General features: G+C 41.2%; 1 protein-coding gene across 1 annotated transcript in view; it reads left to right on the top strand.

Moving 5' to 3' along the window:
- GRM5 (glutamate metabotropic receptor 5) overlaps positions 1-25358 on the top strand; it is a 463609-nt gene that overhangs the window by 397674 nt on the left and 40577 nt on the right. Inside the window, exon 8 of the mRNA XM_037042924.1 lies at positions 10236-11175. Coding sequence (XP_036898819.1) covers positions 10236-11175 — 940 coding nt within the window. The remainder of the gene's footprint in view (positions 1-10235; positions 11176-25358) is intronic.

Raw genomic sequence — 25358 nt, 5'->3', positions numbered from 1 at the left:
TTAGTACTGATCTTCTTTTCTGTTGGGTGGTATTTGAAATTAAACTAAGGTTAGAGTTTTTTAGAGTTCCGGGGTTAGTATTGGTCTTCTTTTCTATCTGCTGTCACTTCGATAGAGATCTTACTCAGTCTCATATCATTAAATATTATCCATACACTGAAAATTTCTGAATTTAAATATACAGCCCAGGCTCTTCATCTAGTCTCCAGGCTTGGATATTCAACTACCTACTTATCATATTTATGAAAATATCAAGTAGATATCTCAAATCCTACATTTCCAATGCAGAAATCCAGGTCTTTGCCTTCTTTATCCCCAAGGCTGCTCTATCTTTAGCATTCTATTTTTCACCTGATGACAATCCATTCTTTCATTAGTTCAGGCCAATGCCTTTGGAATCACCTTTTGACTCAAAGCCTTTAGTCAGTTAGTAAAAAACTCCAGTGACTCTTCCTTCAAATACAGCATTTTACCATTACCTCCACTGTAAGGTCCCTGGTCCTAGTCACTAATCAACATTAATCACCTTTACTATTGAAATAACCCCCTAACTAGTTTTCCTGATCCTACCCTTGCACCTGCCTACAGCCACCTCTGCAGACCCCAGTCAGAGGTACCTTTTTAAAAAGCAAGCCAGACCAGGCTACTCCATTGTCTAAGAACCGACAATGGTTCCCAATTGTATTCAAAGTCAAAGTCCTTACAAATTACCATCTGGCCCCTTGTTATATCTCTGGACTACTCTCCCCTTCACTTCATCTCCCTCAGACGCCATCCCATAGGTCCTTTTGTCCTCCTTTAAAATACCTGAAGGTCTCTCACCCTGGGGCCATTCCCCCAGCTGTTCTCTGCCTGGAACGCCCCACTGCAGATGCCAGAGGGCTATCTCCTTTCCTCCCGTAAGTCCCAGCTGACACATCTACCCAGACCAACTTGTTTAACATTACAAACTGCCCCTCCTTAACCTATTCTACCTCTTATTTTCTCCATTTAACATATAACCTTTTATCCTATTATACTGTCTATGTATTGTTTTTGTTGATTATATATTGTCAGTCTCCCCAGTTGGAATATAAGCTAAAGGGTAGGGTTTCTTTGTTTGTATGTTTTGTTCACTGGGAAATCGGTAAGTCCTGAAACACAGTCAATACTCAACAAATATTTGCTGAAGAAATAAATTATGGAATGGAAGAAAGAAAACAAATCCCCATGTATTGAGTGCCTGTCATTCATTGTGAGAGAAACTTTGTTTTCTGCCAGCTAATCCTTATCTGCACTTTACAAAAAAACAAAAACAAACAAACAAACAGAATACCCTGAGGTTGAAAATGTAAAATATCTGCTGTATTCACACACTAAGTAGCAGAAGTAAGGTTCAACCTTACTGTAAAAGTCGTTCTGAAAACTCACGCTTTCCCTTGATACAGTGCCGCAGGTAATATGGAAATGACCATGAATCACTGGGTTCCCTCTAAAAGGATCTCTAAAATTCTATGAAAAAAACTTGTGTACTTGTGCCTTAAAATCAATGAATTATTTCATGTTGTGCTGAAAAAAAAAACAATGACTTTTTTTAATGAAATGCCAAGGCTCATGCATTGAAAATTTACTCTTCTTACTCTTCCAATTTCTCAATTCTCATTAACTTATAAATTTGTTTATCCCATCAGATGAGTCAGAAAATGGTATATTTATAAATGTAATGCAATTTGCTGCAGGAAAACACAATTGCTAAAAGGCCCTCTCTCAGTGGAACTTTTCAAAAACCAGTCCTCAAAGAGAACATAAACCAGTTTTCCTCTTGCTACAAACAGAGCAATAAAAAAAATGTACGTTGTGCTCTTTTTCACAGTGACAAATTTGTGGTATGGCTAAAAACAATGTCATCATGGTCAAAAACCACTCTGATATAACCAAACTGGAGAAATTCATGTAGTTTCATTGATTTCAGGTTTTGAAAAATATAGCTTACCCAAAATAAATTATCACATTCCCCCCCCCCCAAGACCATAAAACATTATAACACAGTGCTTACCACTACAGTCTCTAACCCACTTGGAAGATGCTCCATAAAACATTGGTATATTATATGAGTAATACGAAGCAGATAGATGTCTCCCATCTTGCTACCTCTTAAAAGTCCCATTAAGTCAAGTGAAAAACTCAGAGAGCGTATGCACTACCTTGTACTTACAAACAACTTAAGATAACGTAATATCATTTACTTGGGGTTATGTATGTACAAACAGGCTAAAAAGATAAAATAGGCCTGGCTTTTCCCCAGAAGAGCATGGGACGACCTAATAAAACACAGAGGCACTGTAGCAGATGCTGAGTCACTACTGTTTTATGTACATATTTCTCTTTTTCCTCTTTTACCACTTTATAATTGTTAAGCCAGTGTTCAAGTCACATGTTATTTTATATGGTCCTCACACTAATCCTCGAGATGTAGGCAGGAGGTATTATTCTCTTTCTTCCTACAGTTTTAACCGATTCCCCATCTGAACTGTCAGCAGTACTTCCAGAGATGTTGTAATTCTCTTATGAAACTAAATTACTACTGTGCTGTAAAGGTATTATTCCTCTGTGCATCTGATTCCTGCATTTTGGCTATTGCCTTTACCTTTCTCTTCTCCCCATTCCATGTCTGTACTTCTCCTGGTGTGGTTCCCTTCACTTGAAATGCCCTTCGGTCCCAACCCTACCTCAGTTCCTGTAACTGAAAAGGAATGAAATAGTGGGGCGTCCCTCATAGGACATTGTGGGCATTAAAGAAGGTGGTGAGTGTATAGTGCTTAGCACAGCACCTAGCAGAGTTGAGTCACGGGGCCTGAGCATTTGACCCATACCCTCTTTTAATGGAACAGACAATTGCCTTTGTACCACCATGGTGCAGGCCCAGTGGCTTGAATAGTGTAGATGCTCAGTAATGGGCATTGAACTAAGAAGCGAGTGTAATGCTCTAGTTGTGTTAGGTGAACAATTTTCCATATCTAGTCAGCACATTTTCTTATTTAGATTCATGTGCTGTGTTTTTCCGCTTCGTCTGCAGTAGGGCCGGAAGTCATATTTGTCAAAGCTGATCCCTACAAATGTGCATCTGGGATAATCCTTCCCCGTAGCACTCTGCAGTATGATCAAATCATTCGTTATGCCTTAATTATGAAATGAATCTTTAAATACAATGTCAAATTCCACTAGAAACTGTAACCAATAACACAGAACAAAAATAAAACTACAATAAAAATATAGCTTGAGTTGACTCAACTCACTAAGTTTTATTTAGGGAAGCTCAACCAAAATTAAACAATAAGCCAGGAAGGGCTGAGTCCAATGATAAATGGAGGGCTGCCAGCCCCTCTGAGCAGTGTTAGGGATGCCCCATGGTCCATCCTTGTTCACCTGTGCTGTGGGCATTCAGTGCCCATTCAAAAAACATCTGCACTAGAAAACTTCAGAAATACAAACCCAACAATTTTCCAATCAGGGTCTCTAACTAGAAACGCTCAAAACATATAGGCTAGGATGACAACCTTGCTGAAGAGCTTGAACTAATGTGATTTTTCAGACTGGAGCATGGGTTTCATGTCAGAAAAACAAATATCAAATACTTCTATTACCACTAGTCCTTATATTGCCCTGGTAGACATTGTTACTTACTCATGATTCTCCTTCCTTAAGTAGCCTCAGGACCCCCTTCAGAGGGACACTTGATCAATTTGCCTCTTCTGATAGAGCATCAATCAATCAGGCAAACAGACAAGCAAAAATCCCACAGTGTTTTCATCTCAGCCCCAACAGGTTAGCATATTGAACCTCGTATTGACCCTCTCTAAATAGAGGAATGATTCCTTCTGCAGTTGTCTCTTATAAAGATTACCTAAGACATCTAGGACAGCACCTGACATGTAGGAGTAAATGTTAGTATACTGCTGCTTTAAAATGCTGGTGTGAACAGGACCACGGCAGCGGCAGCTTCCAGCTGAGGCAGTTTATGATAAATCTTAATCAGGGTATGTTTTCACACTAACGTAATGGTAAAAATCAAGTCTACAACATGCCTTCCCTCCGAGGACTTGGGTGCTTTCTTCCTGGCCCAAGGTAAAAAATTGTTGCAATTAACAGTTTTCTTGGAAACGGTTAATCTGAACTTTAAATTAAATGGCACTTATTAAAAATTATTACTGTATACTGCCTTCCTCCTTCTCATATCCATGTTTCCCAGATTCAATGAATTACTCAGAATTAGACTAATCTGTCAATCATAAAACACTTAACAATACTTAATCAAGACCAGGAATATTTCTACTGTGAAACACGTCATACTATTAGGCAGTAAGCCTTTCAGGTGCTTATTTAGTTTTGCCCTCTTTTGGTTACTAGAATCTTGACTAAAGTTTAGGTGCAGTACACTGACTTTGGTCTTCTGTCTGTAACAGTATGAGGAGGAACCCCCTAAAAATGGAATTTATTTATAAAACATTTTGTATTTATTTTTACATGTTTAAACTTCAGTCACCTTCAAAGTACTTTCCATTTGATGCAATACACCTATCAAGATGTTTTTTCCACCGCCCAAAATACTTTTTGAGCCTGTCAATCTTAATGCCATTTTGGTTTCACCTCTTCCACATCAGCAAAACATTTCCCTTTGAGGACTTTTTTCATCCAGGGAAACAAAGAAAAAGTCTCTCAGGGCAAGATCAGATGAATAGGGAGGGGTGGGGTACCGGGGTTATGTAGTTTTTAGTCATAAACTGCTGAACACTCAATGCAGTGTGGGCAGGTGTGCTCAGTAATCACCCACCACGAAATGGGCAAACAGGTTGAAAAAGTCTTCAGAAAAATGCACTGAAGCCAAGTGCAGCCTCTCACAACAGTCAGCCGGTGCACTGATACAGGTGGGTTCCTAGAATACTCACTTAGTGGGGAAAGCCTGTACTACAAGGAACCCGCCTTCCAGAAGATGATTCCAGGTTTTTTTTGGCAGTCCCCCTCATACATAACATTTCTGTGACTGGGGACTTATCATAAGTAAACAAAAAATTTTGCTGAGAATGATTGATCCATATACCAGATGAGAATTATATACTTTGGTTATACAGCAAATATATTGGTTTGTAATTACTATGCTAACTGTATAAGTGAGACACTGTGCTTAGTACTGGGGATCCATTTGTGAGCAAAAAGAGACAAAGTCCATAATATCAGGGTGCTTACTCAGTCAAGCAGGGAGGACAGACCCTAACAATATAACTTCTCTCCCCCCGCCCCCCCACTGCCTCTTTCTCTCTCATATACATACACATATACACTAATTCCAATTCTTCTGAACTGTGGGAGATATGAAACACTGAAATTTAGGCTTAGTGAAGACAAAGTGGTATAAGATCAGGGATATGGACAATGCAGGAAAAATCCTGAGTCTGCATTCTTCTGCTTTCTCAGACCAACACCTAGGGATCCAAAGCTAGAGGGGTGAAGAGAGGAGGAGAGCCATTCAAGTGGTCTCTTGATGGAATGACTGGAAAGCAAGCATTATGTTGTTATAACACCTTGTGTTCCGGCAGTATCATGGACCAGTTTTCTGTACTTGAAATGGCCTTACAAGCAGCTAAGGACATGTACATCTGACTCTCAGAGGTGCTCAACAGCAACTTTCCTTCCTCCAAAAATACCCCAGGAATAATGAAGCTTGTTAAAGAGTGCTTGCCTAGACTCCTTGCAGAATGTCAGGCATCTGTCCCAGGATCTCTGACTTCTCATTCCTTCTGCCTGAACAGACACTTGGAACAGGGTTTGAAAACGCAATAGCTTCAGACTATGAATACAGCCCTAAGTAAATACCCAAATTAAAGTGTAAACTTAATCCCCAAACAGTGAGCATGAGTGAGCACAGTCATTTCTGAAGAGTCATATCCTTTTGACTCTGGGACACATATCCTAGGTGTCCCAGAAATCAGTGGACCATCTTTTCCCACTAGATGTATGTATCAAACCGTGTTGGTGGGATCACAGGATGAATGTGAACAATACCAGTTTGGCAGCTCACATTCCTTTTTTAAAAAAGCTGTAATTTTCAATATATATTTCACTTCAAGCTCTGAAAAGATGAATTATACCAGAGAACCATAAAATATGGATCAAGCATGAACACGGAGGAAAGTGAGAAGTAGATAGTTACTTAAACAGATGTCATCAGATAATAGGCCATTCCAACCAGTGGCTTATCTGTATTTCTCAAAAGTGATATAATAATGTGCATCTTCTGAGAAACTCAAATATGTTTGCTGGGAGGGAACTGCACTGGCATGATCAAGATCTTTTCATCTAAAATACAATAATACATATATGCTAAATCAATAAAATTTATAATAAAACTATAAAATACATACACTGTAGATTAGTAGTTAACCTCTATATGCCCTTCTAGTAGGTAGTCACTTAGTAACTCTTTGGGTAAGGATTTCAGAAAAAGTGATGTTTTTAGAGGAGGGCATGCTGGACCATCCAATGAACTGCTTGCCTTTGGCTTCTGAAACCCTTCCTTCCTTCTAAGCTGATCTCTCTTGTGACTTCCCTGACCTGTCCTCCTCCCTGCCATTCCTTAGTGTCCGTGTTACACCAGACCTCTAGGCCCTGACCTCTTCTATATCTCTGAATTTCCTCATTGATTACTTTCATTTACTTGTCTCTCACTTCCCCCTGTGAACAAGTGCTTCTTTTTTTAAGTATTTTTATTGATTATGCTATTACACTTTTTCCAATTTTCTCCTCTTTATCCCCCCTTCCCCCTGCCCCCAACCCTCCGGCATCCCCCTGTCCTTAGTTCATGTCCATGGGTTGTACATGTAAGTTCTTTGAGTCTTCTGTTTTCTATACCATTTTTTATCTGTCCCCATTTAGTTTATGTCTATTAATTATGCTTCATCTTCCCTGTATCTTTTCTCCCCTATTCCTCCCCTCCCCCTCCCCACTGAACTCCCTCTATGTGATATCCTTTTCTCTGATTCTGTTCCTGGTCTGATTATTTGCTTAGTTTTTGTTTTCATTGTTTTTTCTTTTCTTTTAGGTTCACTTGTTAATAGTTGTGAATTTGTTTCCATTTTGTTGTTCATATTTTTTATCTTCTTTTTCTTAGATAAGTCCCTTTTACGTTTCATATAAGGGCTTGGTGATGATGAACTCCTTTAACTTGACCTTATCTGGGAAGCACTTTATCTGCCCTTCCATTCTACATGAAAGCTTTGCTGGATAGAGTCATCTTGGATGTAGGTCCTTGCCTTTCATTACTACAAATTCTTCTTTCCTGAAATCAGCTGATAGCCTTATGGGAACTCCTTTGTAGGCAACTGTCTCCTGTTTTCTTGCTGCCTTTAGGATTTTCTCTTTGTCTTTAATCTTAGATAACTTAACAGTGATGTGCCTTGGTGTGTTCCTCTTTGGGTCCAACTTTTTGAGGACTCTCTGGGCTTCCTGGACTTCCTGGAAGTCTATTTTCTCCACCGGATTGGGGAAGTTTTCCTTCATTATTTGTTCAAATAAGTTTTTAATTTCTTACTGTTGTTCTTCTCCTTCTTATACTCCTATAATTTGAATAGTGGAAGGTTTCAGGTTGTCCCAGAGAATCCTCAGCCTCTCATCATTTTTATGGATTTTTGTTTCTTCATTCTGATCCAGTTGGATGTTTACTTCTCTCTTTTTTTTTTTTTTGGTTCCAAATCGTCGCTTTGAGTCTGGTTTCCTTTTTGTCACCGTTAGTTCCCTGAATTTTTCGCTTTATTTCATTTTGGATATCTTTTATTTGTTCTTTCAGTTTTCAACCAAACTCAGTTAGTTCTGTGACCGTTTTGATTACAGGGCTTTGAATTCTCCATCAGATAGGTTGGCGATGTCCTCATTGCTTAGTTCCAAGGTTTTGCTGTGTTCTTTCTTTGGGCCATATTTCTTTGTCTTGGCACAACTGATAGGTTGTAAGAGGGTGGGACCTCAGCCACCTGGCTGTGGTTTTTCTGCATCTGCCCTCACAGTCACCTTACCAGTCTGGTTGTTCTGGTTGATTTTTTTCTTTAATTCCTTAGTTGTCAGGGTTCCATGCAGTTTGATTTTCTGGCACTTTTGGTTGTTTATTGATTTTAGGTTGGTTGTGATCCTCCTTTTGGTTGTGCCAGGAAGCGAAGGGTTTCTACCTACGCCTCCGTTTTGCCTGGAACTCTAAACAAGTGATTCTTAAAGGTATAAGTCACACCCTAATATCTCTTGTAAGCTCTGTTTCAACGTCATCAGTAAGTCATAGGTACTTTAAACATAACACTGCCAAACTGGAACTAGATATCATTCCCATAAATGCAACCTTTACTTTCTACAGTCTTTATCGTAGTTAACAGAGTTGCTATCAACTTAATTTGAAGCCTCTCTCCTGATTCTTCTATATGTCTACCTCACAATTTCTTCAATCCGAACTCTAAAGTGTCTTTACTAGCTGAGTATTGTCTTCAGTACAGTGACTCACAGTTTTTGACTTATCATCCCTTGACTTTCCTCCCGTAATAGCCTTTCTGACCAGCTCCTTTGCCTGTAAACTCCACCTGCCTTTCCAATCTGTCTTCCCCCACCACTAGTCCTGGCCATGAGATAATGTAGTTCATGGAAAGCTTTCGGTAGGGTTAGGGTGATCACATCTTTAAATTAGTATATAAGACATTTGCATGCTGGATGAGAAGTCAACCTGATCATCTATAAGGCTGGGTTGCCAACCAAGGAACCAGTTACATAGTCATTGAGCTTAAGATTCCTTTGTCCCACCTCAGTGTACTGATTCAAAATCTCCTAAGTTTAGACCCTTGAATTGTGCTTCTGTAGGCTCTCCAAATGATTGTGATGCACATCTGTTTTTGGAAACTCTAAGATCTTATCCAATTACAAGACTTAGTCAGTGATTATAACACTCTAATCAGAATCCAATTTGCTATTCCAAGATAAAAGTGCAAAAGTATTTTGTGCAATGACAGCATCATTTAACTAACATAAAGACTTCTGAGTGGTGCAGATTTAATGAAAAAACATTCATTTAAATGTATAAATTCTGGTAAATTTGTAAAAATAATCACATCACATTAGAGGCATGCTTTATGCACATTTCTTCCAACACACATATCTAATGGGGTTTTCTTTAGTTTCACACATGATGTTAATTAGTTGCACATGAATAGCTGAAGAAAATATTTAAGGTGAAAATAGTGATGAATGTTATCGCATGCAAAACATTTAGTAATTAGGGTGTTAATTACATTTAGATAAAAGCAATTAAGATTTAGCAGAACAGCAGAAAAAGCAGAAGAGTGTAAAATGAAAACCTGTTTCCCTTGCCGGCCATGAGCTACTGATGCCATACATAGTAAATATAGGAAACACGTTATATGGTACCTAAAGCAGAACTTCTGTCATTAACCAGAGAGAATCAGCTCAAAAAAGAAATTTTTTTAAAAAGGCATGTAACTCAAATGATGCCAAATTCTGTCACCTTTTTTTTCTGTTGTGTAATAAAATGGAATTTAAAAAAAACTGTGAGACATGAGTAGAGAATAATTTGGGGAATGTTGGCATTTGCCATACAAGCCAATTGTTTGCCTTTGGGGTCAGTTTTTCTCTACTACCTCCTCCTCTTTTTAAACACTGTCTTCTCTCCTACAGCTCCCAGGCTTATCTCAGGCTGCTCATCACAGTATTGTATAGTTTCCTCCTTTCTTGTTTCCAATGCCTCCTAGTTCTTTCCGTATAATTAATCTGTTTGCCAAACCTATCAAATTCCGCAACTCAGCCAAATCAATATTTTCATTAGCTAATTAGGGTTGAAAGAAGACTTTATTGCTCCCATAGACTGGGCTGGGATCTGTACTATACTTCTTCATGGCCCTTATTACAGTTGTCATTCTTCAGAAGCCCCTTCCACCTGATTACTTTTTTATGAAGGCAGGAAAACAGGTTCATTTTCTTCATCATTTTGTTTTCAGAACAGGAACAGCTCTTATCATAGAATATAAATTAATAATATAAAGATAAATATTTTATGAACAAGTACATAAAGAGATGAGTAGCATGGGTTCGTGAGATTGAAATGGTAGATTGGAGACACTGTGAAAGGGTCATAAGCAGCTGCTTGTAACTTAGGCACAGCTGGCCCGAGTAAACATTTCTTCCTTCTTTTTCAATATGTGTCTGTGTTTCTGCAGGTTGTGATTTGATCCCAGTACAGTACCTTCGCTGGGGTGACCCTGAGCCCATTGCAGCTGTGGTGTTTGCCTGCCTCGGCCTGCTGGCCACCCTGTTTGTTACTGCAGTCTTCATCATTTACCGTGATACCCCGGTAGTCAAGTCCTCCAGCAGGGAGCTCTGCTACATTATCCTTGCTGGCATCTGCCTGGGCTACTTATGTACCTTCTGCCTCATTGCAAAGCCCAAACAGATTTATTGCTACCTTCAGAGAATCGGCATTGGTCTCTCCCCAGCCATGAGCTACTCAGCCCTTGTAACCAAGACCAACCGCATTGCGAGGATCCTGGCTGGCAGCAAGAAGAAAATCTGTACCAAAAAGCCCCGATTCATGAGTGCCTGTGCCCAGCTGGTGATTGCTTTCATTCTCATATGCATCCAGTTGGGCATCATCGTTGCCCTCTTTATAATGGAGCCTCCTGATATAATGCACGACTACCCAAGCATTCGGGAAGTCTACCTGATTTGTAACACCACCAACCTAGGAGTTGTCACTCCTCTCGGATACAATGGGTTGCTGATTTTGAGCTGTACCTTCTACGCTTTCAAGACCAGAAACGTCCCAGCGAACTTCAACGAGGCCAAGTATATAGCCTTCACAATGTACACCACCTGCATTATATGGCTGGCTTTTGTGCCAATCTACTTTGGCAGCAATTACAAAATCATCACCATGTGTTTCTCAGTCAGCCTCAGTGCCACAGTAGCCCTAGGCTGCATGTTTGTGCCGAAGGTGTACATCATCCTGGCCAAGCCAGAGAGAAACGTGCGCAGCGCCTTCACCACCTCTACTGTGGTGCGCATGCACGTGGGGGATGGCAAGTCATCCTCAGCGGCCAGCAGATCCAGCAGCCTAGTCAACCTATGGAAGAGGAGAGGCTCCTCTGGGGAAACCTTAAGGTAAAAGCCGTGGGGACCTTGTGGGGCACCGGCCCTGTGGCTGAAGCAGTGGCATTTGTTTCTGTTTTTTTTTTTTTTTTAGGTGGGAAATATCTGAATGAATGAAACTATAGGAGGCCTGGTACTGGGAAAGGGGCTTTGGACATTTTCATTGAATGGTTTTTATGGGGTTAATTGGATGTGGACCCAGGGACTTAGGCCAAGCCAGGAACACAGAAGTTGAGACCTCTGATCAAATAAAGTTACAATAAAATGTGGGTGAGGTCTGAGGGCAGAGGGAGTACAATTAAACCATTGAGCCAAGGAAAGGCCCTCCAGGTCCTGAGGGGACAGAGATTCTTTGTGGACTAAATTCTAGTTCACCAGAAAAGAGTAGAGAAAATTATTTTTAACAAAGAAGATGATGCTGAGAACAGAACGCCAAGAGCCTCACACTTCCAACTGCACCCACATGTGCCTGAACATTTGATTAAAAACTATTGATTGTCCAGCCCATAGAGGTATGAGAATGTAGAATGTGTATTCTAGTTCTTAATGGGCAAGTTGAACTCTTTGAGAAATATCTAAGTATATGAAAGAGACAAGAGAACAAACTGGACTTGACTACAATCTTCCTAAACAACCAGCCAGCCTCCCTCTTTCCCTGTTGCCCATCGTCCCATCCCTCCCCACCAAGTTCAGTGCCACTGGTATGGTTAATGGGCAACAGCCATCTGAAAAGAATCTGAAGCCAATAGTCAGTGATTTCCCCACCATGTGAGGGACTACCTTATGTGATAAATGCCCCCTATAAGTTACTTCAAAAGACAATGAGAACATCTTATCGGTGGCTTGGGAACAAATTTGAGGTGTTAAAAAAAAGCTACATAGGTTGTTGAATTAGAAATAAGGACCTGCTCTCATTAAGAAGTGCCTATCAAGGGACCTAATCATGACTCATCTTCTAATTGTACTGAAATTTGACAATTTTTCTAAAATCTAGATAAATAAGTGGAAGACAAATACATTTCCAATGGAGGACAAATGGCTAAATGAAGTTGCTTGAACAATTCTCTTACACCATCATTTAGCCTATATAAAAAGTCTTATTTTCTATCAGCCCCAATTCCTCAAAGCCCAGATTGTGGAGATGGTAAAGATACCATGCCGGCTGAGTACTGAAAAGGACTCACAAGACACTTAGAGTTATCCACATGACCCAATTCATTTGCATCATTAATGTGTATCCTTCCCTCTTTTGGTTCTTTTTAATTCCTATATGCCTTTCCTCTCTTTCCATGCACCTTGTACAAGGCAGTCAACTAGAGTGTAAACCTCAAGAAAAACTTTTATTTCCTCAATCAGTCCTGGAGATGTCACGTTCTGTACACAGAAGGACTTCCATATCTCAAACCTGCTGGCATATTTCCCATCTGTCTTCCTGACTCCTCTCTGAAACATTCTGTTGCAGACACTTCTGCAAAATCAGCCTTTTATTTTGTTGAAGATCATTTGTTTTTTCAAACTTACTTTATCAGCCTTTTTTAATCTCTTTCTGTAAATAAAATCTTCCTTGGCATCCTGATAAATAAAGCACACAGGTTGCCAAAGGGGCAGGACTGCGAGTGTGTGCTGGAGCGCCCCCGAGACTCCAGAGGGCAGGCTCCTTGGAGACTGTGTGCGGTGGCGGTGGCAGGGAAGAGGGCTGGCTTTGGACCCAGGTTCTCCTGAGCTTGAGCACCGGCACTGCCATTTCTTCTCTCTTAGCCTTAATTTCTTCATCTTCCAAATTGAGATTGTCTCACCTACTTCAGAAAACTATAAAGAGAGGAAGGCTTAATATGTGTGAGGTCCAAGCACACAGTAGGTACTTGTTGAAAGTAACAGGGTCCCGAACTAGATGGCACTGGGATTGAAGCCTGGCAGCATCACTTACTGGCTGTGTAACCTAGCTGTAAGCAAATGACTTAACCTTTCTGTGCCTCAGTTTCCTTTTTGGATGAATGGAGATGATGAAATATGTACTTCATCCCGTGATTGTGAGACTAAATGAGTTAATGTGTGTAAAGTGCTTATGCCATATAGTAAGCACTTTTGAAGTGTTTGCTATTAACAATAGTCAGTCTTCTTTGATATCTAAAAATCTCTGTGTTGGGTATGCCACCAGGATGACCTCACTAGCAAAAGCGTAATGAAAAGCAGTACAGATCTATAGACACATTGATACAGCCTGGGTTTTCCAGGACATTTTCACCCTTACATTTTCCAACTTCTTGGCAAACTGTAGAGCATACCCTCTGTCCTGGTTTGAGCAGGGTAAGCTCCTTAGGAGTGAGGGCCTTGTGTAACTTGTTCGGTACTGGGCCTCTAGTACCTAGAAGTATGTAGAAGGGTGCTTGGCATATAGAAGATACTCAATAATCATTTTTTGAATGAGTGGATACGGGAAGGTGGTGATGTGGTAGGGATTTTTGTCTTCTGCTCAAGGGGTTGAACATGTACTACTACCCTCTAGTGGTTCTACTTTCATAAAATTAAGCCTACGGTGACCTGTATTACCCATATCCCCTGCACTCCTGTGGTCATCAGTTTCTGACAAAGAATCAGGCCATTCATCCCATCGTTGATCTCATGTTTTGCTACAACTCTAATGCTCCACTAGTAACATTAGATTACTATTTTCCACTGTATCATTTCTACTTCAGTAAACAAAGAAGCAACATCAACAACAAAATTTACTGAGAATGCCAATAGAAAACAGGAATGCTCTGGATGTGGGCAATATTTTAATTTGTTTTCCCTACAAGGCCATGTACTTCTTAATCACTGGATTTTGCAGTCAGTGCATTTGGGAATAAGCTATCAAAAAGGAGTAAGGAGGGACCTTTGGCAATTGTTGGGCTTTCTGTGTGTGGTCTTAACCAACCCATGTCTGTCTATGGGGTCATGTGGTCATGTCTAAGGTAGGCTATAGTCAGATTATATAGAGAGTTCTGTTTTGCCATCAACCATGATGTACAGATTTGAACCTGCTCTTTATATGGAGAAGAAGAAAGGCCAGAGAAAACAATAATACCCTTGAATCGCATACATACCATGCCTGCTCCCCCTTTTAAGCTACAGTCCTAAGAAATAAATTCGATCTGACCTACAATACCTTTTCTCTATGCCTTCCATGAGCTATCGAATTAAATATTTCTTCTTTGTGATTCAAAATCAAGACATTCAGAACACTAATATAATTATATATGACATTGTGGAATATAAGTGGTTGTGCATGGATTTACTTCCCTATTTAGTTATAGTTTTATAAAGGCCAGTGTGTTTCACATTGCCTGTCACATTAGGGCTTAAATAACAGCAAACAAGTGAACTTGGGTACTTCTAATGCTTTCACATTCTATTCTAAATTACCCCCATTACTTCTGCTTCTCTGGCTTGGATTCTGTAATATGCCAATGAGCCAATCTGTTGGGATCTAGGGTGCTGTATGATTGGGAACAAGTACTTCAGTTCATTTCTTCTACTGTAAAATAGTAGATAATTAATCCCATTGTGAGGAGTAAATGAAGTGATGTGTGTTAAATTATTCGTATCAGCACATAGAAAGTACTCAAAAAATGGTAGCTTACACTTTTAGATTTGTGTTCAGCTGCAAGAAAGATAAAGGCAGATTTTCAGAGGCCTACATGATTTGTTTGGTTTCATCTTCCTCATATCACAATGGCTGGTGTGCCCCTGGCACCCAGCGCAGTGCCAGGCACGTTGTGAACACTCGGGTAAACTGCTCCTGGTGTTCCTCCAAGGCTCAGTGACTCAGAGCTGACATCTCTGCTGTTCTATAATACCTTTGCTCAAGGTTGCATGACGACTCTCCTGGCTCCATGCATGGCATCCTTTTTTTAGGGAAAACAACAGTCTTCTCAGAGCCCCATAAAAATTGTCCTTACGTTTCATGGACACAATCATCTCACACAGCTATCTCTAGCTGCATGAGTATAGAGAGCGTGTCTTTAGCTTTTACATCCTCCATAACGGAAACTGAAAGACAGAAGGGAGAGGAGTCAAGCTATTGGATAAACCAACAAGTAGTGTCTACCATGGAAAGTGGCAGCACCTAGTAGTAATAGTGGTGGTGATAAGAGAAATGTCTCGTGGTCACAAAATATTGAAAGTAGAAGCAAAAATAGTCCCATTTTTTAGAGGAGGAATTTGAGGTGCAGCATGGTCTATGTCTATGGAGAAGGCTTGCCCACAGACAAGTCAGTTATGAAGCACTTTTTATACTAAGCCTCAGCTGTGTTCGCACTTGAGCTTACCATTTCCCAGAATGTATTTTTTGGAAAGCTAGTCTCACAAATACTGCTCTGTGAGAAAAAAAAAAAAAAAACGTAGTTGGTCAAACAAGTTTGAAAAAAAAAAACAAACCCTCTCACCACTCTATCCTTTTATTGTAAATAACCATTAAGAAGTCCTGCAGTGCAGAAACCAATCGTTCATCTTCCATTTTTTTTCAGTGTTCTCCCAAGCATTAGAATACAGAGCTATATTTTCCAGTAACTCAGTTAACATTCTAGAGAATTGATACCACAAGGGGACTCACTTGGGAATAAATCATCAGGAGGAATGTTTCTGAAGAATAAATCCTATCCTCAGTGAGAAGGGTCACAGAAAAAGACGGTTTCTGCGTCCATCATAGAGATTGCTTCAGTGTCCTAAACACCTACGGGAGGAAGGAAGCTACTTTGAACAGATCTCGCGGTTTACTGGGAAGGTAAATAGGCTCACCCTAGAGCACGAAAGATGCCCAGAGTCAGTCATTCAATTCACTGAAATAGCACAGATTTTTATTTAAAAGGAAGTGAGTCACTATAGATTTTTATATAGAAACTTACTATTTATGCCACCAATGTACAGTGATCCCTGTGATTAACATTTTGGCTCTAGACACTAATTTCCAGCATGCGTGGTGCGGCATCACATCATTGTCAAGCAGATAATACCGTGCTTCCGTTCAAGGCCTTCACTTGGGCTGCAGATTGACAGACAAACACAAAGCCAGTTGGGATCTAATGAGGTATTGATCGTGATGAGTCTAAAGTTCTAGCTTTACAAGAGTCGGAATGTCCAGGGTCTCAGAGGCAGTGGGCCTTCCATGGCTGAATTAATGACACAGGCCTGTTGCTCTACATCAGAAGTTTTCCCAGCAAATAAAAATGCTCCCTGGGAATTCCACTGGCAAAACCATTAGCATTGCCTCCACCTTAATTTTAGAAATTACCATTTGCCACTTTTGTTTTAATTAACTAATTAAGTTTGCTTTAATTAACATTGTCATGAGGGCCCACTTAGGCTGTTTGCTAACGCAACGGCTAGTCCTTTCACATTCACTGCCAGAATTACAATTTGCCTGGGAAACTGGTTCTCTTGTGTGAATTCCAATATAACCCTACTATTACCAGAGCTTTGATGATCTCCAATTGCTCAGATTTCATTAAAGGGCTATTAGTCTGTCTGAAGTGAGGTTCATGCTATCTCTCCCTCCTTAGGATCCTCTGCCTCTTCCTGCTGTCTCTCCAGATCCTCTCTGCTTTCCAAGGACCCTCAGGGAAACCCTGTCAGATTAAGCCATCTCACAGACTTGCCCTCATCTGGACTCCGAACATGTATTATGTATATCCTACATTTAGCATACATTCCTTGCATCTTCTTCATTTATTACTAAACTCCCAAGCCTTCACTGAGAACTGAGCACAGCCAGCACCGTGCTAGGCCCTGGGGATATGGAGATTGTTTTGTGTACATGGGCAATATTTCCACATTGGATGTTGTCCTAGAAATATTCATCGCTCCCTCGGCGCCTAGCACAGTGCCTGGCACAGCGCAGTGTTCAGCGGTGGATTATGCGTCGGGTGCGAGGCAGCTCTGAGAGCTCCCACAGCCCCCACGGTGAGACCACTCACTTTGTGGACTTGGTTACCCTGATTTCATCTGACAATGCTTTGTTCTAAATATACAAGAAACGCTTTTTTCTCTAAAACCAAACTTTTCTTTTAATCCAATTTCCATGGAGTGCCTGCTCTGGGGCGAGCACTGTTCCAGACTGTGGGGTTGCAGAGATAACTGAAAGTCTCCAAGGACGTCTCAGTCTGCTGAGACAGAGTCGGGAGCAGAGGAGCTCAGTAAAGTAATGCAGTGCCAGCAGGGGAGTCTGTGGGGGAACAGAGGGTCCCAGAAGCAGAACCAGTAAATTCTACATGCTGGGAATTAGAAAAATCTTCCAAAGGAAGATTAGTTCCAAAGGAACCAATTCAAAATGAGAAACTATGCAAACATTTTAATCCCTGTTTAGACATCTTCAGGGTTCTCCACTGGCTATGACAGGCTAGGGCCAAACTTTGTCTGCCTGGCAGGAAAGGCCCCTGGTGGTGTGACTCTGTCTCCTCAGCCAGCCTGGCACCTTGTCACTTCCTATTTGACTTTCCATACTGGCCCACTCTTTTTTTTTTTTTTCCTTTTGGGACTCTATGGAGGCACTAGTAGAGGCGTAAAGTACATGGGCTCCATTCGCCCTCCAGTCTCACTTGGCCAGTTCATAGTCATCCTCACAGCTGCGTCTCCTGGAAAGCCTGTCCTGCCCTCACACTCCCTGAGGTCCCCCTCCGTATGAAGCAGCTGGGCCTGTGCTCCTCCACACAGAGACTGATCGGCCCTTGCTATAACCACCTGTTTAATTGTAAGGCTCCCTAACACATGTGTGCATGCACACACACTCACACACACTGTACTGTGAACTTGTAAAGTGCAGGGCCCACGTGTCAGGCATTTTCTGTGCCATTGGCACCCAGCACAGTGACAGGCACATAGTAAACACTCGGATGTGTTTGCTAAGGGACTGAGTTGATGGACAAATAACGATGTTTGAGCCACAATGGCATTTGCCAGTGAAACTTCAAAGGCTGAAGATAGTAAATAATTATGTTATTGAGCACTTGCNTCACAGCCACGTCTCCTGGAAAGCCTGTCCTGCCCTCACACTCCCTGAGGTCCCCCTCCGTATGAAGCAGCTGGGCCTGTGCTCCTCCACACAGAGACTGATCAGCCCTTGCTATAACCACCTGTTTAATTGTAAGGCTCCCTAACACACGTGTGCATGCACACACACTCGCACACACTGTACTGTGAACTTGTAAAGTGCAGGGCCCACGTGTCAGGCATTTTCTGTGCCATTGGCACCCAGCACAGTGACAGGCACATAGTAAACACTCGGATGTGTTTGCTAAGGGACTGACTTGATGGACAAATAACGATGTTTGAGCCACAATGGCATTTGCCAGTGAAACTTCAAAGGCTGAAGATAGTAAATAATTGTTATTGAGCACTTGCTATAGGGCCAGGACTGCTCTAAGCCTCTTACATATATTAGGTCTTAAAAATTTTTTTAAACAATCCTCATCTTACAAATGAGGAACCTGAGGCAAGTGGAGGCTAATTTGCTTGCTTAAGCCCAGGCAGATAATAACTAGAAAGGGCAGCTGGCTTCAAAGCCCATGCAGGTAACCATTAAGCAATGTTCCCCATTCCAGCTCCTAATACACTGTGGCCTGAACTAAGAAAAATTAAGAATAAATGTGTGTGGAGTGCAACTCACCCCTGGAGTTTCCCTGAAAACTGCTCCTTTGATCTGCATTGTCCTACACTTTCTGAATGTGGCCATTCCTTCAACTGAGCCTCATCTGATTTCTTTTTTGCTGCATGAATAAAATACACAGAAGCCTCTGATATAAAAATCTGGATTTTAAAGGACTGCCTACATTTTTTTTGTTTAGTGATGATTTTGAATATCTATATAGATTTTGTTTGTGAGAAAAAGTCTGACTGACTCATTTTTACTACTTATGTATCATTAGTAGTATTACATTTTTTTATTATAACTAGGAATTATGAGGATTTATATTACTTTCCTGACTAACTCTACTTCTTTTTTTCCCCCCATGCTGATATGATAGAAACACTCAGAAAATAGGCCAGGAATCCTGATGTTTCCCACTTTGGTCCAGTCCATTTTAATTCCAACCAGTGTTTTTAGAGAAATCACTATATAGTGGGTACAGTGCTGAATTCTAGGACTGTAGAGAAAGATAAGACACAAATCCACCCTTAGTGAAAACCTCACAGAGCACTGGAGAGTGACCTATATATAACTTATTAAGAAAGGAAAAATGCACCAGGAAGTCAGAGGTCATGAAAGAGGCCACCTTGTCCAATCAGGAGTTTCTGGGAAGGCTTCTCAGAAGGGTGACGCCTGGGTTGGATCCCAAAGGATGATGAAGCAAGCCAGGTGAAAACCACGGTATACAGTGTCCTGGGGATCAACATGAACCAGACCCATGGCAGGAAAAGATACGGTGCGTGCAAGGAAACACGGCATGTAAAACAGGTGTCTGCAGGTGACAGGAGACAGGCCAGAGAGGCTGACAGAGAGGAGGTTTAGCCTGGGGAGCTGTCAGTTGACTCCCTTCCGGCTCCCTTGATTTCCTCTCCATAGTTTATTCTCTCTGTTTACCCCACCTTTACACATCCAGCTTCCTCAAATTTGTGGCCACTTCCCAACACCAATCTAATGCTCCCCACATACCCCAACCAAAACTCTATGTCCTCGTCCTTTCTCTGGGCTAGAGAATAGATAAATGAATTTGTGATATTACAGTAATTATATATAACTTGCTTCACCCATTATGCCATAAATACTTATTAAGCAATTACTTTATTACAGGGAATGCTATATATATATATATAATTGGATCTTCACGCAATATTTTATAATAAGAAATAGTGTGTCCATCCACGGGTAAGAAAAAATAATAACTGAGACATGTAATGAAGCCCTTTATTTGATGCATAGTTAATAAGTAGTAAAACCCAAAACTTGGGATTCATGCCCAAATCTGTATGTCTTCAAAGCTCTTTTTCATTCTAACATTGCCTTTCTGATGGATCGATTTTCTCAACCACGGGTCCCCTTTTGTTGCTGTTGTTCATAAGCAAGGTCAATGTGAATACATTTCTACCACTTAAAATATTCAGATTCTGATTCTGATTTTTACTTTCAGAGAAATGACCCTAATGGTGACTTTTTCTCTTTTTTTTTTTTTGTATAGAGGCAGATCAGTCAAGACAGGAGAGGTAGCCTATCATACCTCTCATGTTGTGTGCTGGCGGAAGTAGCCTAAGCCTTGCCAGCAGAGACATGGATTCCAGTCCCAGCTCTGCCACTTACAAGCTGAAACCCTAAACAAAACACTTCACTCTCAGCACCTGGAAATGGGGACAATAATATTCATCACACTCTGTTATGTTCACAGGGTCATTGTGAGCATAAAGCAGAGATTGTCCCCCGGGCCAGGTTCACAAAGTGGGAGCTCCTGTCATTCTGGACACGGAGTCCTCCCAGTTCACCTCCACCCACGGCACAGCTCGGGTGACGGAACATGGACCGGTTCCGTGACATCACTCTTCAGGAAAGCTACGGAAAGGGAAATAGTCTACTGTGGGAATCTGACCTGAGTATCTCGCAGGCCCACTGCCCTCTAAATTCCCATTATACTTTTAGGGGGGAGGTTAAGAAGTTTTTGTTAAAGTGCTTTTTTAAAAATAAGCCTTTCCCCAGAGTTTAAAGGTGATCTGTAGGTGTTAGCCATTTTTCTCACTTCCCTTGCGATTTTGGCAGCATTTACATTCCTTCACTTAAAAAAGATTGACTTTTACCTGGCCCAGAACATATGGATCCACTTTACCTAAAGTTCGGAAACTAAGTAACAAATCACTGCAGTGCATTTTATATGTAACAGACTATGAAGTTCTTTTTGTGGAGGGACGTATGTGCTCATAGTGTTCACTCACGTTTAGCCAAAAAAAAAAAAAAAAAGGTGGCAATTGAAAGAGCTTCTCACGACCTCCCTCACATGCACCAGCTCTCCGCCCGGCCCTACGTGCCAGCATCGCAGCAGCACGCTCCGCGTGGTGGGAGCTGCCCGAGAGCGCGGTTCTCCCTGCGCTGAGTTAAAGTGGCACCGCCAAAAACATACACCAGTAATGCTGTTTTCTGTCATTTGTTATTCATGTGGCCTTCTTAGTTGGACGGAAAAAGACAGAGCGTGACTCGGGAAACAAGCACAGATCTGTCACTGACCTTGTTCTTTAAAAACAAATAATAACTGAAAAGAAATGGCTGGCAAACCCCATGAAGCTCTCAGTGAAGATAATAGTAATTTCAATCAGCATTTGTAAAGCAAGTCCCAGTCCTGTGAGAGACACTGTATTGTATGTTTTACATATTAGCATTTTATAGAATAATGCTCTCCAATCCATCTGGAGCTCAAATAAATAGTCCTGTCCTGGCCACAACACTCCCTGAAAGACATAGGCCATTGGGGCTCAGGCTGAGGGAGAAGAGATTTTGGTCTTCTCCAACACAAAACTCCTGTGAAATTCCATGACATGCCACAAGGTTTTTACTCTGGTCATATGTAACACATACACACACACGTGCCAGCGCACAGCCACATGCTACCAGAGATCACTGAGGGCAGAGATGCTCTCTTTCTCATCTCTGTGACAGCTCTGAGCAAGGGCTCAGTAATCCCTCTTGAAGTAGGACAGGAGGTAAAAAAAAGATGGAGCCCAAGTGTGCCCTCCTAGTTATTCTCTACAAAATACATAAAGATGCTGCTGTCATACGCCATCCATCTTAAATGTCCCCTGTGCTTTGTTCTGTCTACTTTAATCTGGATCCCACGAGGGTTGTGGTCAGAAGCCAAGAAGATCAGGGCCTTCTGGTGAGAGTCAGTCATTGTGCTCTGACTCAGGCAGACACTTTATGACATTGCAAAAAAAAAAAAAAAAAAAAAGGCACAGCAGAGAATCTGAGGGAAGAGAGGGAACTTGAGTTCAGAGTGAATGGTGGACACCTTTCTGAGGCTTTCCAGCCACCGGGCACGGCCAAGTGAGCAGCCCATTGCTGAAGAATGGATCAGGGTGAAAGTGGGCTTTTCTCTTCCACTCATAGAGAGCTGATGACTGCCAAAACGGCAAAATGAGAACCAAATGTCCCAGCCTAAATGGAGTAGTAAGCACTTTTTTCTTTCATTGGTTAACTAATAAAAATACAAGAAAAAAATTGATTTCAACAGCCACTCACAACGGCATTCTAACTTCAGGACTCATTTTAATCCAAGGGATGTTTGAAATGTCTGATACTTAAGAGAAACTGAGCAAATTGACTTCAGTGAGAACTTACAAAGACACATGAGCAGAATGTTAATGTGCTGGACTGGAGCTGAGCAGACGCAGACTTCAGCTGTCCCTCTTGTCTTTTTCATCTTCAAATTTCGGATCCCTGCATCAAAAGTGCATGTTATCTAATTTTCCCTTGGGCATTTCCAGCGACTTTCCTTTAATTGTATTCACTGTTCAGACACTGCTTTGTGGCTGCATCTCCAGGGAGAATGGTGCCAGACAGAGAGCAAGTTGCAGGCTGAAAGGAGCAGACAGCCTTTAAACTCCTGGGCATTTTTCACCGTCCTTATCGGTGCTTGTGAACAACCAGGCTCTGTGTGTCAACTGTTTACAGATTCTCCCCTTCCTTCCTGCTTTCCTTGCCCCCACAACCCTCATCCCCACCCCCAGCAGTCAGGGGACTAGGTTCCTCTCCTGGCCACTAGGTGGCAGGCTGGGTTCTCTGGGCTGCAGTGGGAGAGAGCCTTTCCGCTCAATGTGCACTCAGCTTGTGTAGCTATTTAGAGGGCCACCACTATGGACTGCACAGAGAGTTTATTGCAAGAAGACAGAGGCAAACTTTTGCAGAGGCAATGCTAACAGTACACACACTGACTCCCAGATGTACCAACTGAAGAAGGTTCCTAATACACACTTGTTGGTTTTCTCTTCACTGCTGATACCACATTTCTATACCCATAAAAATAGGGTGGCATATAAAAGCTAGGAAAAAATCAGCGCTATTATTTCCTAGAACATTGAAGTTGTGTTTTTAAAAGATACCTATTATTTTCAAACCCCACAGAGGAACCTTAACTGACTATCCTCCTACCACTCACTTTCGCCACAAGGAATGCCTTTCAAATTTGACAGGTCATGCTTCCAGTGTTTATTCTTCAGGAGTCAAACCAAGTACTATTAAGATCGCCAATGTGTATTATTTATTTAATCCAATTTATTTCTTACAAAGACCCTCAGAAGGTTTGTTACGTACGCCCCTTATAACGATAAGGACACTAAAGGTCAGAGAGAGAGAAATGCTCTTGCCCAAAGTGGTGAGTGGCTGAACTAGGGTTTCAACTTAACTGTTGCAGTTGAGAAGTTTAGGCCTTAACATTCACTAAATTTAAGGCTTTCTCTAAAGTATGATCTTCTGAATGAGAAGTCGGTCTGCTCCGCCATACATTTAGTCGCACCATTTCCGGAGGGGAAGAAAGAATGGAGAAGGGTCAGGGAGGCGTTTACTTCAGTGAAAACGAATGAGTTGGACTCTGCAGCATTTTCCCCTGAGTGTTCAATGCAAGTAAGACAAAATTGAGGTCTGCTGGTGGAAGGTGGGTGAGAAAGGAATCTTAGATGGGGCAGACAGTCACTACTAGATATAAAATCAAGTTTTTAGGCACTCTGGCCAAAAGCTGAAACAGGAAGCACCTACAGAAGAGAAGGTATAGTGTAAGATGCGGAAAGAGGATGAGCAGAATGATGATGTGATGATGGTAGCTTTTATCAATGTTTATAATGTGGTAGGTACTACTGCCCGTGCCTCATAAACATTCATTGTATCCTTAAAACAACCACAGTGGTAAGTATCCCCATTTTATAAATGAGAGAATTGACACATCCAGATTGAGCAAAGTGCCCAAGGAAAGGTAGCAGGAAAGGGCTGGACCTTGAATCTTCATCCAGACAGTGTAGCTCTAGAGTCAATGGCCTCAACCGCCAGAAATTATAAACACTAAGTCTTATTTGAAAGAGTAGTAAAGAGCATGAAGGAATCAGCAAAAGGTCAGGATTGAGAAAGACATTTGAGAAAGTGCCATCACCACTGTAATTTGGTTTAGGTTGGATATCCTCCTGTTTAAACCCCTCAACAAACTAAATGTTTATCCATTGCCCCATTTTCTTTGGTTAACCTTTCCCCTTACCACTTTCTCTTTCTGTGAGACTTAAAGCCACTATCTAGAGTACTTTGTTGAGTTCCAAGCCATTTAAAGCACAAAGCCCATCTGGTTTGGTCAACAAAGTGAGTACACTCAAGAAAGACATTTCGGCATCTGTATAATGGAGATAGCACTGACTTGAACTAACTAGGTAGGAGCAATGGGATATGTTTCCTAAAGGCAGATTCAGATTAAGTACATGTTTTCACTTTTATCCACTCTAAGTTTTATGATTTGGTTTTATTTTCTTTTTGCAAATGAAGACTATTTCTATGTTGTTGATTTCAAACATGTGAGATGGTGGAAGGTGTCTTTTAAAAGTGATCAAGGACAGTGGAAATTCACCAGATGTTTCTTAAATTATCTGCTTCTTGCAACTTTTAGAATTGAGTGTGTTTCACATCCTAGATAATTTTAACATCTAAGATAGATGACTAGAGGAAAATATTATTTTGACAAATAAGTAATTATTTCATCATCACTTCTCTAGACATTATCACTGATGACTCTTCTTCCTCCGACATTTCTTCTCTGGATAAAAGCTGTATCTTCAACCTAGTTGCCTACTCTTGTGTCATTCTTGGCTCTCCACTTGCCTTGACACTTCACATCCAGCCAACCATTTTCTCTACTTCCTTTGTGTTCACTTTTGTGTTCTTGTTGATATTGACATTGATCAGGATCCCGTGATCTAGTGTCCAAACTACTGACATAATTTCCTCTCAAATCTCCATTATTAGTGCACCACCCTGTCCCAACAGCTGCCAGAATGATCTTCTTACATGCAAATCTGATCCACTCACTCAATCTTCAAATTAGTAGGTGTATATACCTTACCATATAAATATTTAAAATTTTTGACATGTCTCACAAAGCCCTTAAGGGCCTGTCTCTAGAAGACTTGGCTTTCTCAACCTGAAGTTCAGCCACCAATCTGTTTCACCAATCCCCTAAAGTCCACATCAGAGATGCTCCTCCAAACGCTTG

Source organism: Sturnira hondurensis, unplaced genomic scaffold (assembly GCF_014824575.4).
Source record: "Sturnira hondurensis isolate 20B ecotype Veracruz unplaced genomic scaffold, ASM1482457v3 Scaffold0003801, whole genome shotgun sequence".
Classification (NCBI taxonomy): domain Eukaryota; kingdom Metazoa; phylum Chordata; class Mammalia; order Chiroptera; family Phyllostomidae; genus Sturnira; species Sturnira hondurensis.
This window is presented reverse-complemented; position numbering and strand designations above follow the sequence as displayed.